Genomic DNA, 14,162 nt, shown 5'->3' on the forward strand with positions numbered 1-14,162 from the left:
GGGAGGAGCAGCCACCAGTCAAACAGAGCTCAGAACTACTGCTACAGGAAATGGGAGACAAGGTGTGTTTCAGGGAGACAAGGTGTGTTTCAGGGAGACAGACAGAACCATTCCACACTCAGTTCTGGCCACAATCCAAGAGAACAAAGTCTCAAGTTTCAGCTCATCAGGAGAACTCAATCTGCTTTGAGACAGTGGGGCCAACATTCACCAGGAGTCAGGTACAAGACCCACACTGAAAAACTCAACATGGGAAACTAGGCATTCCTACACTGTAGGAGTAAATGCCAGCAAGGGTTAGAGCTGTTCACAGCCCCCAGAAGGAAGAGATGTGCAATTTGTGGTCCACAAATCAAAAGAGGAAACAAAAAAGTGTTAGTTACAACAGGAACCCAGCTCCTCCTCCACTCCCAATAGGAAAGGACTGAAGGACCTTTCAATGGACCAGTCGAAGGACTCACCTGGTGTCGAGGCCGGCCCACGATGGAGGGGAACACAGCCCTGGGAGCGTCGTCCCCCGCAAACCCAGCCTTACACATCCCAGATCCATTATCCACCACCAGAGCAGCAATTTCATCATCAGCCATGGTTTACAAACTAAAGGAAGGGGCTGAAACAGAGAAAAAAAAGGAACCCCATTAATCGAGGTACAAGACCCTAAAACCAACACAGTTTATACCAACTAGTCATTATATTAAAGCCAGTATCCCACTACTGTCTTAAAGTTCCCTTTTAAAAAAAAAGTTACCAACACAAACATCCTGAACACCACACCCAACATTATTAGAATCACATTTAACCCTGCCTCATTTCCCTCCTATCCCACCCAGTTAGTCAGAGTCTCCTTACCACCGTTCACAAAATGTTCTCTCTCCACTCCTTCTCTAATGGAAAACCCCAATATATTTTCACTCAGCCCTCCTCCTTCCTTTAAAGGGCACTGAGTCCCACCCTGACCCAGCATTGGTCAGCCAGTCACAGAGGCTCAGGGGGAGGAGCCAAGAACAACCAATTGAGGCTCAGGGGGAGGAGCCAAGAACAACCAATTGAGGCTCAGGGGGAGGAGCCAAGAACAACCAATTGAGGCTCAGGGGGAGGAGCCAAGAATATCATTCATTTTTTTGCCTTTCATAAAACTTATCGGCATCCTATTGTACCTTCATTTTATTTGAATAATAAACTTTTTCACTTTCTTATTTATTTTTTGTATGAATGTTTGCTTCAAACCTGCTGTTCAATTTAACTATGTCAGTGCCTGGCTCTCTCTTGTCCCCAATTTCCCTCAACCCCCTTCCCCCTCCCGGAAGGAGTTGATTCTGGCTGGGTTAACATTCCTCAGGCACCAGGCAACTCCCTGCTCCGTAATTGGGATTGGACGAAGCCAAGTACAAGTGTTTCCCATCCTGCTACACACACTCACACACTCACACACATGTGCATATACACACTCACGAGTCAATGTCCTCGAGAAAAGAACTCACTATCATCGAATCATAGTAGGTACAGCACAGGAGAAGGCCATTTGGCCCATCGTGCCTGTGCTGGCTCTTTGAAAGAGCTATCCAATTAGTCCCACTCCCCTCCTCTTTCCCCATAACTCAGTTAGTTAGTGGGCTCCAACAAGTACGGCGTGTTCATGCGAGTGAGTGAGGTGAAGCCCTCTTACAGGAACTCCATCACCATCCCCCACAAAGCCTGGTCCCAGTTCGGCAGCACCTTCAGCAAGTACGCCGAGGAGATGAAGGAGATCCAGGACAAACATCGGGACAAAAAGGAAAAAGCAGCAACTAAGTGTCACAAAACATATTTGAAAGTTCTTTATCTGAATGCACGTAGCATTCGTAACAAAATGGACGGGTTAACGGCACAAATAACTACGTATGGGTATGATCTTGTGGCCATTACAGAAACATGGCTGCAGGGTGACAACGACTGGGAATTAAATATGCCAGGGTATTTAACAATCAGGAAGGACAGGCAGGAAGGAAGGGGAGGTGGGGTGGCTATGTTAATAAAGGAAGGAATCACTGTAATACAGAGAAATGAGATTGGGACAAAGGATCAGGATAATGAAACAGTTTGGGTAGAGATAAGGAATAATAAGGGGAAAAAAACACTCGTGGGCGTAGTATATAGGCCTCCTAATAGTTGCAACTCTGCTGGAAGAAGCATTAATCAGGAAATAGTCGGGGCATGTAATAAGGGAACAGCTATAATTATGGGGGATTTTAACTATCATATTAACTGGACAAATCAAATTGGGCAGGGCAGCCTTGAGCAAGAGTTTATTGAGTGTATTAGGGATGGATTTCTTGAGCAGTATGTAACTGATCCTACAAGGGGGCAAGCAACCTTGGACCTGGTCCTGTGTAATGAGCCAAGATTAATTAATAATGTCCTAGTTAAGGATCCCCTTGGAATGAGTGACCATAACATGGTTACATTCCATATCCAATGAGAAGGTGAGAAGATTGGTTCTCAAACAAGCGTATTGAGCTTGAATAAAGGAGACTATGATGGTATGAGAGCGGAATTGATCAAAGTGGACTGGGAAAATAGATTAAAGGGTAAGACGGTACATGAGCAGTGGTGTTCATTTAAGGAGCTATTTTACAACTTTCAAAAAATATATATTCCACTGAGGAAAAAAGGGTGTAAAAGAAATGACAGCCATCCGTGGCTAAGTAAAGAAATCAAGGATAGTATCCGACTAAAAACAAGGACATATATGGTAGCCAAACTTAGTGGGAGGATAGAAGATTGGGAAGTCTTCAAAAGACAGCAAAAAGTAACTGAAGGATTGATTAAGAAAGGGAAGATAGATTATGAAAATAAATTAGCAAAAAATATAAAAACAGATAGCAAGAGATTCTATAGTTATATAAAAAGAAAAGGGTGGCTAAGGCAAACGTAGGTCCCTTAGAGGATGAGACCAGGAAATTAATGGTGGGAAATATGGAGATGGCAAAAATGCTGAACAAATATTTTGTTTCAGTCTTTACAGTAGAGGACACTAAGAATATCCCAACACTGGACAAACAGGGGGCTCTGGGGGGGAGGAGCTAAATACGATTAAAATCACTAAGGAATTGGTACTCAGTAAATTAATGGGACTCAAGGCGGATAAATCCCCTGGACCTGATGGCTTACATCCGAGGGTCTTGAGGGAAGTGGCAGTGGGGATTGTGGATGCTTTGGTAATAATTTTCCAAAATTCTCTGGACTCGGCAAAGGTCCTGGCAGATTGGAAAACTGCTAATGTAACACCCTTATTTAAAAAGGGTAGTGGGCAGAAGGCTGGAAATTATGGACCAGTTAGCCTAACATCTGTGGTGGGTAAAATTTTGGAGTCTATTATTAAGGAGACAGTAGGGGAACATTTGGATAAACATAATTTAATAGGACAAAGTCAGCATGGCTTTACGAAGGCGAAGTCATGTCTGACAAATTTGCTTGAGTTCTTTGAGGATATAACGTACAGGGTGGATAAAGGGGAACCAGTGGACGTAGTGTATTTAGACTTCCAGAAGGCATTCGACAAGGTGCCACATAAAAGATTATTGCTCAAGATAAAGAATCACGGGATTGGGGGTAATATTCTGGCATGGGTGGAGGATTGGTTATCTAACAGGAAGCAGAGAGTTGGGATAAATGGTTCATTCTCGGACTGGCAACCAGTAGCCAGTGGTGTTCCGCAGGGGTCGGTGCTGGGTCCCCAACTCTTTACAATCTATATTAACGATTTGGAGGAGGGGACCGAGTGTAACATATCAAAGTTTGCAGATGATACAAAGATGGGAGGGAACGTAGAGAGTGAGGAGGACATAAAAAACCTACAGGGGGATATAGACAGGCTGGGTGAGTTGGCGGAGATTTGGCAGATGCAATACAATATTGGAAAATGTGAGGTTATGCACTTTGGCAGGAAAAATCAAAGAGCAAGTTATTGTCTTAATGGCGAGAAACTGGAAAGTACTGCAGTACAAAGGGATCTGGGGGTCCTAGTGCAAGAAAATCAAAAAGTTAGTATGCAGGTGCAGCAGGTGATCAAGAAGGCCAACGGAATGTTGGCGTTTATTGCTAGGGGGATAGAATATAAAAACAGGGAGGTATTGCTGCAGTTATATAAGGTATTGGTGAGACCGCACCTGGAATACTGCATACAGTTTTGGTGTCCATACTTAAGAAAAGACATACTTGCTCTCGAGGCAGTACAAAGAAGGTTCACTCGGTTAATCCCGGGGATGAGGGGGCGGACATATGAGGAGAGGTTGAGTAGATTGGGACTCTACTCATTGGAGTTCAGAAGAATGAGAGGCGATCTTATTGAAACATTTAAGATTGTGAAGGGGCTTGATCGGGTGGATGCGGTAAGGATGTTCCCAAGGATGGGTGAAACTAGAAATAGGGGGCATAATCTTAGAATAAGGGGCTGCTCTTTCAAAACTGAGATGAGGAGAAACTTCTTCACTCAGAGGGTGGTAGGTCTGTGGAATTTGCTGCCCCAGGAAGCTGTGTGAGCTGCATCATTAAATAAATTTAAAACAAGTATGGACACCAAAACTGTATGCAGTATTCCAGGTGCGGTCTCACCAATACCTTATAGAACTGCAGCAATACCTCCCTGTTTTTATATTCTATCCCCCTTGCAATAAAAGCCAACATTCCATTGGCCTTCTTGATCACCTGCTGCACCTGCATACTAACTTTTTGATCTTCTTGCACTAGGACCCCCAGATCCCTTTGTACTGCAGTACTTTCCAGTTTCTCGCCATTAAGATAATAACTTGCTCTCTGATTTTTCCTGCCAAAGTGCATAACCTCACATTTTCCAATATTGTATTGCATCTGCCAAATCTCCGCCCACTCACCCAGCCTGTCTATATCCCCTTGTAGGTTTTTTATGTCCTCCTCACTCTCTACTTTCCCTCCCACCTTTGTATCATCTGCAAACTTTGATATGTTACACTCGGTCCCCTCCTCCAAATCGTTAATATAGATTGTAAAGAGTTGGGGACCCAGCACCGACCCCTGCGGAACACCACTGGCTACTGGTTGCCAGTCCGAGTTGTAGCATGACTTCCCTACTTTTATATTCCATCCCCCTAGAAATAAAGGCCGATATTCCGTTTGCCTTCCAGATTATCTGCTGCACCTGTATGTTGACTTTTTGTGTTTCATGTACGAGGACACCCAGATCCCTCTGTACCGCAGCATTTTGTAGTGTTTCTCCATTCAAATAATATTTTGCTTTTTTATTTTTCCTCCCAAAGTGGATGATTTCACATTTTCCCACATTATATTCCATCGGCCAAATTTTTGCCCATTCGCCTAACCTGTCAATATCCCTTTGCAGACACTTTGGCCCCGATATTACCAGGGAGGCGGGAAGGCAGCGTGGGTAACCCGCCCAGTGAAATCCTTCCATTGCCCACGTGATCGCGGGTAAATTGAAGCCACTTACCGTGGCTTCCGGGCTTCCCGTCGTCAACCTGCGCAGCGGGCGGACTGCGCACCAGCGGCACAGGCTGTCAGCTGGAGGACCCCTATTTAAAGGGGCAGTCCTCCAATGACTGATCCTGCAGCAAACAATGACACAGGACCATGGAGCAGACCAGGGGAAAGGCTGCCCCCAGGTTTAATGATGCCTCATTCCTGGTCTTACTGGATGGGGTGAGGAGGAGGAGGGAGATCTTGTACCCGGTGGACGGGAGGAAGTGGCCTGTCTCTGCCACCAAGAAGGCCTGGCTCGAGGTGGCAGAGTAGTTCACCAGCAGCAGCAACGTCTCCCGCACCTGGATCCAGTGCAGGAAGCGCTTCAATGACCTAACTAGGTCAGTCAAAGTGAGTACACTTACTGATTCTCCTAAACTCCATCTTCCACATCACCGCCCCCACCCCACAACTCCTTCTGCACTGTCAACACTACTCTATCACATCACTCCTCACACCCACTCAAACCTCATCCTCAACTTACCTGCACTTACTCACCTCCCCAGTACTCATCCCACCACTACCACTCAACCCACTCCTCATACAATCTCATGGCTCTGTCTCATACTCACCCTCTGATGCATTTCTTTCACGGTCAGCCTCACCCAAACCAATGCATTCAGCGGTTGGCCACGTCACCATCACTCACTCACGCCTCTCTACTTTCTCCCCTTCTAGGAGAAGAGAGCCCAGAATGCACGGGAGAGGGCGAAGACCGGAGGGGGGGGGGGGGCCGCAAGATCAGGCCGTCCTCTCGGACGCGGATCAGGAGGCTCTCGAATTGAGTCGCACCCTCGAGTGCCTGTCTGTGGGGAACGCCGAGACTGCCACCCGACAAACGGCTGGTGACAGATCTTTAACATTCAGCACTCACAATAACAAATGATGTTAACATGCCTTGCCATCTTCAGCACCTCAACATCTGTCATCATGCTTGATATTGCCTTCTGTTCTTTTACAGGGCCTTTAGCGACCGCCTTGACTGCGGAGGGCGATTCCTCAGACGACCTGCCGGCCTCCGAGGGGGCACCGTCACATCTGAGCGAGCCATCCACCAGCGCAGATACACACTCCTCGGTGGGTCCCCGTCCTCAGTTAGTTGGGGTCACACATGGTGAGTCACCACACACACGTGAGCACGAGCAGACACTGGTGGCAGGGGCAGCTGTGGAGAGTCCGCGTCGGTGGGAGCACTCTTCCCCAGGCTCTGCTCAGCTGGACACAGATGCTGAACCCTGGGGGCCATCCTTTAAAAGGAGAATGATCGAGGGGCAGCAGCACATTTGCGAGGTGCTGGAACAGGTGCCACGCGCACTCTCCACAATCGCACAGAGGATGGAGGAGTCCAACTCCTGCATGAGTGGAATAGTGGCACAGGTACAGGAGCGAATCTCCGAGATAGTGTCACAGGGACGTGAGGGCATCTCTGAGATAGTGTCGTGGGTAAGTGCGGGAATGTCTGTGATGGAGGGAATGCTAGCCTCCATCGAGCTTCAACAATGAGTCCACTGAAGCCCTGACAACGGCCCTGCGGACTCAGGGTGAGCAACTTTCTGCCGCCATAAACAGGCAGGCAGATACTCTGGCACTGGCCTTACAAGGCTTCACACATGTCCTCCAAACTGTCGTCCAGCAGAGTGGTAGGAGTGATGTGGGCCTGGCCCAGGAGAGGGAAAATGGCGAAAGGGGACATGGAAGTGGGGACGTCACTCAAAGCGCTCCCACGTCTCACCCGCTGCCCCCCTCTGAACCAGTACCCGCAATGCCGCCTCCTCTCCGGGTGGCCGAGTCTGCCCCTGCACAGGTGCAGGTGGAACAGTCTTTGGAGGGGCCCTCACAGGCACCGAAACCCAGAGGGCGTAGGCCCAAAGCATCTAATCGGTCAGGGCATGACCAAGAGCAACCTGCCACTACCTCTGCTGCAGCCAAAGGGGAAGCACCACGGAAGAGTAGTCGGAAGCGTAAGGCAAAGGTCTTGTGAACACAAAGGGGATGCACAAGGGTGTTTGACGGTTTGTCATGGTTTTTATTTATGTTTCATTTTTGTTCAACTCACATTAAATATTATATTGTCACCACTACTGCCACGTCTTGGCCATTCTTGACTGGCTTGTGTAATAAGTCCCTTTCATGAGGTTCACCATGAACACCCACACTTGATGCCACCCATTGGGTCACCCTACAGTGGGTGTGTGTGTAGTTGCACGACTATTTTGTGCAGGTGCCTGTGGTGCAGCACTGTGTTGTGGAGCTCCACGTGGCGGAGGTGGACGGCGTGCCTGGCGAGGCCGGTGATGTTGCTCGTCCTCGGATGAATTGATGAATGCAGCTATGGCGACCCCCATCCTGACGGTGTGAGTTTGAGGGGGTCCGCAAAATAGGTAAATGTGTTTGCACAGCAGAGTTTAGGGTATAAATTAATAATTTTGAGTGGAAAGACAAAGGTGTTGCAGCCAAAACTTTGTCTGAAGTGACAGAGTGCCCTGCTGCAATAAATGAGGTTTCCCCCCCAACTGTCAAATAATCCTTTGCATCTCCCACTCTCTGCTGGCTGAAACACGTCTGCTCCAACAGGGAGTGTTTCCCACAACACGGGAAACATGCTGATGATCCATGAAAATTGCACCCCTGCCGAAATCTCCACTCAATGAGGTCTCTCAAGTACCTGCCTAACTATCTAAAGCAGCATCCCGCCGGCTTTAATTGCCGGTGGGAGTCCCGCACGTGAACCCGAACAAGTCACTGGGGAACCCGGAAATCAGTGGGTTGGAGACAGGCTCTGAACACGCTCAGGGATTCCACCATTTTAGGAGCCCCCCGCCCCTAAAAATCGGCCCCATTGTGTCCTCAAAGCAACTTGCTTTTCCACCTACCTTCACATCAGCAAATTTGGCCACAAGACACTCTGTTCCTTCATCCAAGTCTTTGATATATATTGTGAATAGTTGAGGCCCCAGCACTGATCCCTCAATCAACATTACAACAGATTATCTGGTCATTCATTTCATTGCTGTTTGTGGGATCTTGCTGTACCCAACTTGACTGCCGTGTTTCCTACATTACAGCAGTGACTACACTTCAAAAGTACTTCATTGGCTGTGAAGCACTTTGGGACATGATGAAAGGCGCTATATAAATGAAAGTTGTTTGACTGTAGATTCCTGGTTGTGTTTTGTCCCAAGTAGCTCCCAAAGCAAAATACAACCAATTACTTGTGATGTGCACTCACTCATGCTCACACACAACAAATGAATGACCGACCGACTAATGTTTTTTTTTGGAAATATACGAAGGAGCATTGGTCACACCCCCAGAACTCACTGCTCTTTGAATATTGCAGTGAGATCTTTAACCCACACCTGCTTTAAGGTTCACCACGAGGCACCAAGGTTTGGTTAAGATGCACAAGGACACTGTGCTTCCTTGCTGCAGCAGTCAGTCATTCCCCAGAGAGCAAATCGCCTTACATTTTGTATTGGAGGTAAATGATTGGAGACAATGTAGGATAACCTATCATTTACCTCCAATACAAAATGTAAGGAATCTGACAACACCAGGTTATAGTCCAACAGTTTTATTTGAAATCACAAGCTTTCGGAGGCTTCCTCTGTAGTCAGGAGGCGACTCACCTGACGAAGCCTCCAAAAGCTTGTGATTTCAAATAAAACTGTTGGACTGTTACCTGGTGTTGTAAGACTCCTTACATTTGTCCACCCCAGTCCATCACCAGCATCTCCACATCATGCCTTCAATACAAGTTCGAGGACTAGGAAATACTCTATTAAATCAATTCAGTGATAAGGACAACCCCTTACATGCAATGTATACAAGATACATGGACTGATTATACTCACGTATTGAGAACTCCTTCAGGAGATCGCAAGGATGTGACCACCTTACGTTAGCCTCTGAAGATCAAGAGGCCCCAAGGGAGCTTGTATGTTCCATCTTATGTTTAGAAAGACCTGCCGAGCATAATGCCAACACAGCCTCCACATCTGGTGAATCGTCCTTTGATAAGCCTGTGCAATAACATCTGTTTCACATTCACTATACTCAAACCTTGGGTATTAGTTATCCCTTTCCTTCTCTCCAATACACCTGGAACTAGCTCATTCATTTGGTTGCCTCCCCTCTGTTCTTCACCAACTCTCCCAGGAGAGAGAAGATACAAAATATAGTGAATGGAGGTAATGTCTCCTAGATTCTAGGCCTGACCCTGTATAGTTATTACAACCACTACAGGATCAATCTTCAATATTAACAGAGCTTACTATGGTTAACCTGGCTGGGGGACCGAGACTTGAGGGCACAATGCAGAGAAATGTAAAATGGCAGTTGGCCTCCAGGCAAGGCCTAAATTAAGTTATCCCCAACCGGCTACAGTGAGCCTTAACATTGAGGAGATCTCCTGAAGAATTTGACTCACATTTCTGGGTATAATTCCTGCAGAATATACTTCCCGTCTCCCCTGAATTGCAAGGCAAGATCATTCTCTTCCCCATAGAGGGACCTGAACATTACATACACGACAGGAGAAAGAATGGTTGACAAACCATGTTTTATTAGATTCCAGAATGTTTGTTATTTTGGCAGTTGCAAAATACAAGACTTCATTACAAAGCAAACTGTCAATTGAAGCACCCAGACCTTTCAGTAGATGTGGAAAGAAACCTGCCCATTCCCTCCCCTAAAAAGACCCTCCCCCTCACAGGCAATTGTACATTACATACAAAACAAATGTGGCCTGGTCCCCACTATCAATTAGAGTTAGAGGTGGGAAGGAGGCAGGGTGTACAGTGAATCACACTAGTCAAAGGCAGAGTACAGAGGACCTGGTGTAGAAAAAGGAGGCTGATGGCCATAACTTGCATCAGTTCCGATCCTTACTGCATGTTAGAAGCACTTGCGATGGACTATGGAGGGCCCAGACTCATCGTACTCCTGCTTACTGATCCACATTTGCTGGAAGGTGGAGAGAGAAGCCAAGATGGAGCCTCCGATCCACACTGAATACTTCCTTTCGGGTGGAGCAATGATCTTGATCTTCATTGTGCTCGGAGCCAAGGCAGTGATTTCCTTCTGCATCCGATCAGCGATACCTGGGAACATGGTTGTTCCACCAGACAAGACAGTGTTGGCATACAGATCCTTCCTGATGTCCACATCACATTTCATGATGCCGTTGTAAGTGGTCTCATGGATCCCAAGAGATTCCATCCCAATGAAGGAGGGTTGGAAGAGGGTTTCTGGGCAGCGGAAACGCTCATTGCCGATGGTGATGACTTGGCCATCAGGGAGCTCGTAACTTTTCTCCAAGGATGAAGAAGAGCTGGCCGTCTGCATCTCCTGTTCAAAATCCAGGGCCACGTAGGAAAGTTTCTCCTTAATGTCACGCACAATCTCCCTCTCGGCTGTGGTTGTGAAGGAGTAGCCACGTTCAGTCAGGATCTTCATCATGTAGTCAGTCAGATCCCGGCCTGCCAGGTCTAGTCGCAGGATGGCATGAGGCAAGGCGTACCCTTCATAGATTGGCACAGTGTGGGACACACCATCACCAGAATCTAGTACGATGCCAGTTGTGCGACCGGAGGCGTACAAGGACAGCACGGCTTGAATGGCAACATACATGGCCGGTGTGTTGAAGGTTTCAAACATGATCTGGGTCATCTTCTCCCGGTTGGCTTTGGGGTTCAGAGGTGCCTCTGTGAGGAGAACAGGGTGTTCCTCTGGGGCCACTCGCAGCTCATTGTAGAAGGTGTGATGCCAGATCTTCTCCATGTCATCCCAGTTCGTCACAATCCCATGCTCGATTGGGTATTTCAGGGTCAGAATCCCTCTCTTGCTCTGGGCTTCGTCACCAACATAACTGTCTTTCTGACCCATTCCTACCATCACGCCCTAGAATGCGAGACAAGCAAAAAATAAAATGAATTCACAAAATTGAATTGTCATTGAAGAAAAAAAGATTCCTCCCCCCCCGCAGAATGAGAGACCACCCCCCTGCCATGGGGGGGGCCAAGCATCCTTCCCACCAATGGGAGACCTCCACCACCCCCTTCCCACCAATGGGATGCTCATCTGCTTTGCAGTTTGTGCACTAATTGGCTGCCACATTTAGCTGTACAGATTGCTCTTCTCAAAGATAAGTCATTGCCCGTGAAGCTCAAATCAGGATGCACAAATAATATCCTGGGTCTTTAAATACATCTACCCAAGAGATCAGACATCAGTTTAACATCGCATCCAAAAGACAGCACCTCCAACAGTGCCGCACTCCCTCAGTACTGCACTGGGATTGTCAGCCTGCTTTGTGCTCAAGTCTCTGGGGTGGGGCTCAAAGGCAAGAGGGCGACTTACTGAGCTGAGGCACTAAGCCATTCACTAAGAGTGCTGTAACCCACCTACACTGGCAAAACACTCACATTCCCTGGGAACAAGGAGGGTGTCACAAGCTTGGAACCATAACTGCATTAGTGAATCAGACCTAAAGGTGAATCCAGGAGAACAGAGTGTTTTCTTAATGGAAAGACAATCAGTACTGTGGAGGAGAAAACAGATTTGGGTGAACTGGTCTACAAATTATCAAAATAATGCACAGGTTACAAAAGGCTAATGGAACTTTGGCCTCTATGTTGGAATTCAAAAGAGGAAGCGATGCTTCAGTTGTACAGAACCTTGCTCAGACCCCATCTGGAGATACTGGGTTCAGTTCTGGGCACCTCATCTCAGAAAGGTGATATTGGCCTTGGAGGGAGTGCAGCCCAGATTCACCAGAATTATACTGGGGCTAAAAAGGGTTAAATTATGAGGACAGGTTACACAGACTAGGCTTGTATTCCCTTGGGGTGATCTAATTGAGGCATTTAAGATGATTATCTACCCTAGCAAATTGTTTAGAGAAAAACACTATTCCCTCCAGAGGGGAGTTCAGAACAAGGGGGCATAACCTTAAAATTAGAGCTAGGCCATTCAGGGGTGATGTCAGGAAGCACTTCACACAAAGGAGTGTGGAAATCTGGGACTCTCTCCCCAAAAAGGTTGTTGAGACTGGGGGTCAATTGAAAATTTCAAAACAGATGTTATTAAGGGTTACAGAACCAAGGCAGGTAAATGGCATTAAGATCAGCCACAATCTAGTTGCATAGCAGAACTGGCTCAAGGGGCTGAATGGCCTGCTTCTCATCTGACACAGGCCCCACCTGCCAATTACCAGGCTTAAAAACAGATACAGCAGACAGTGGGACTGAACTGTGAAGAGAGTCAGAAGGGAGGAGCAGCCACCAGTCAAACAGAGCTCAGAACTACTGCTACAGGAAATGGGAGACAAGGTGTGTTTCAGGGAGACAGACAGAACCATTCCACACTCAGTTCTGGCCACAATCCAAGAGAACAAAGTCTCAAGTTTCAGCTCATCAGGAGAACTCAATCTGCTTTGAGACAGTGGGGCCAACATTCACCAGGAGTCAGGTACAAGACCCACACTGAAAAACTCAACATGGGAAACTAGGCATTCCTACACTGTAGGAGTAAATGCCAGCAAGGGTTAGAGCTGTTCACAGCCCCCAGAAGGAAGAGATGTGCAATTTGTGGTCCACAAATCAAAAGAGGAAACAAAAAAGTGTTAGTTACAACAGGAACCCAGCTCCTCCTCCACTCCCAATAGGAAAGGACTGAAGGACCTTGCAATGGACCAGTCGAAGGACTCACCTGGTGTCGAGGCCGGCCCACGATGGAGGGGAACACAGCCCTGGGAGCGTCATCCCCCGCAAACCCAGCCTTACACATCCCAGATCCATTATCCACCACCAGAGCAGCAATTTCATCATCAGCCATGGTTTACAAACTAAAGGAAGGGGCTGAAACAGAGGAAAAAAAAGGAACCCCATTAATCAAGCTACAAGACCCTAAAACCAACACAGTTTATACCAACTAGTCATTATATTAAAGCCAGTATCCCACTACTGTCTTAAAGTTCCCTTTTTTAAAAAAAAAGTTACCAACACAAACATCCTGAACACCACACCCAACATTATTAGAATCACATTTAACCCTGCCTCATTTCCCTCCTATCCCACCCAGTTAGTCAGAGTCTCCTTACCACCGTTCACAAAATGCTCTCTCTCCACTCCTTCTCTAATGGAAAACCCCAATATATTTTCACTCAGCCCTCCTCCTTCCTTTAAAGGGCACTGAGTCCCACCCTGACCCAGCATTGGTCAGCCAGTCACAGAGGCTCAGGGGGAGGAGCCAAGAACAACCAATTGAGGCTCAGGGGGAGGAGCCAAGAACAACCAATTGAGGCTCAGGGGGAGGAGCCAAGAACAACCAATTGAGGCTCAGGGGGAGGAGCCAAGAACAACCAATTGAGGCTCGGCGGAGGAGCCAAGAATATCATTCATTTTTTTGCCTTTCATAAAACTTATCGGCATCCTATTGTACCTTCATTTTATTTGAATAATAAACTTTTTCACTTTCTTATTTATTTTTTGTATGAATGTTTGCTTCAAACCTGCTGTTCAATTTAACTATGTCAGTGCCTGGCTCTCTCTTGTCCCCAATTTCCCTCAACCCCCTTCCCCCTCCCGGAAGGAGTTGATTCTGGCTGGGTTAACATTCCTCAGGCACCAGGCAACTCCCTGCTCCGTAATTGGGATTGGACGAAGCCA

At 47.2% G+C, this 14,162-nt stretch overlaps 2 protein-coding genes across 2 annotated transcripts in view; both read right to left on the reverse strand.

The window, feature by feature from the left end:
- The window catches only part of LOC137309421 (actin, non-muscle 6.2-like), a 3,643-nt gene extending 2,710 nt beyond the window's left edge, over window positions 1-933 (reverse strand). Inside the window, exons 1-2 of the mRNA XM_067977644.1 lie at window positions 850-933; window positions 462-610 (exon numbers count right to left, since the gene is read on the reverse strand). Coding sequence (XP_067833745.1) covers window positions 462-587 — 126 coding nt within the window. The 5' untranslated portion in view covers window positions 588-610; window positions 850-933. The remainder of the gene's footprint in view (window positions 1-461; window positions 611-849) is intronic.
- Window positions 934-10,037: 9,104 nt separating this feature from the next.
- LOC137309437 (actin, non-muscle 6.2) lies at window positions 10,038-13,688 on the reverse strand. Its single transcript, XM_067977645.1, has 3 exons — window positions 13,595-13,688; window positions 13,204-13,352; window positions 10,038-11,394 (listed from the first exon to the last, which is right to left on the reverse strand). Exons 2-3 carry the CDS (start codon window positions 13,327-13,329, stop codon window positions 10,390-10,392), a joined length of 1,131 nt encoding a protein of 376 aa, XP_067833746.1. The 5' UTR covers window positions 13,330-13,352; window positions 13,595-13,688; the 3' UTR covers window positions 10,038-10,389.
- Window positions 13,689-14,162: the final 474 nt, after the last annotated feature.

This window comes from Heptranchias perlo, chromosome 3 (genome assembly GCF_035084215.1).
Source record: "Heptranchias perlo isolate sHepPer1 chromosome 3, sHepPer1.hap1, whole genome shotgun sequence".
Taxonomy (NCBI): Eukaryota; Metazoa; Chordata; class Chondrichthyes; order Hexanchiformes; family Hexanchidae; genus Heptranchias; species Heptranchias perlo.

Coding starts and splice junctions, on each gene's coding strand:
- LOC137309437 (XM_067977645.1), bottom strand. CDS start 13,329: ATGGCTGATGATGAAATTGCTGCTCTGGTGGTGGATAATGGATCTGGG. Junction 11,395..13,203: donor TGGGCCGGCCTCGACACCAG/GTGAGTCCTTCG, acceptor CTCGCATTCTAG/GGCGTGATGGTAGGAATGGG.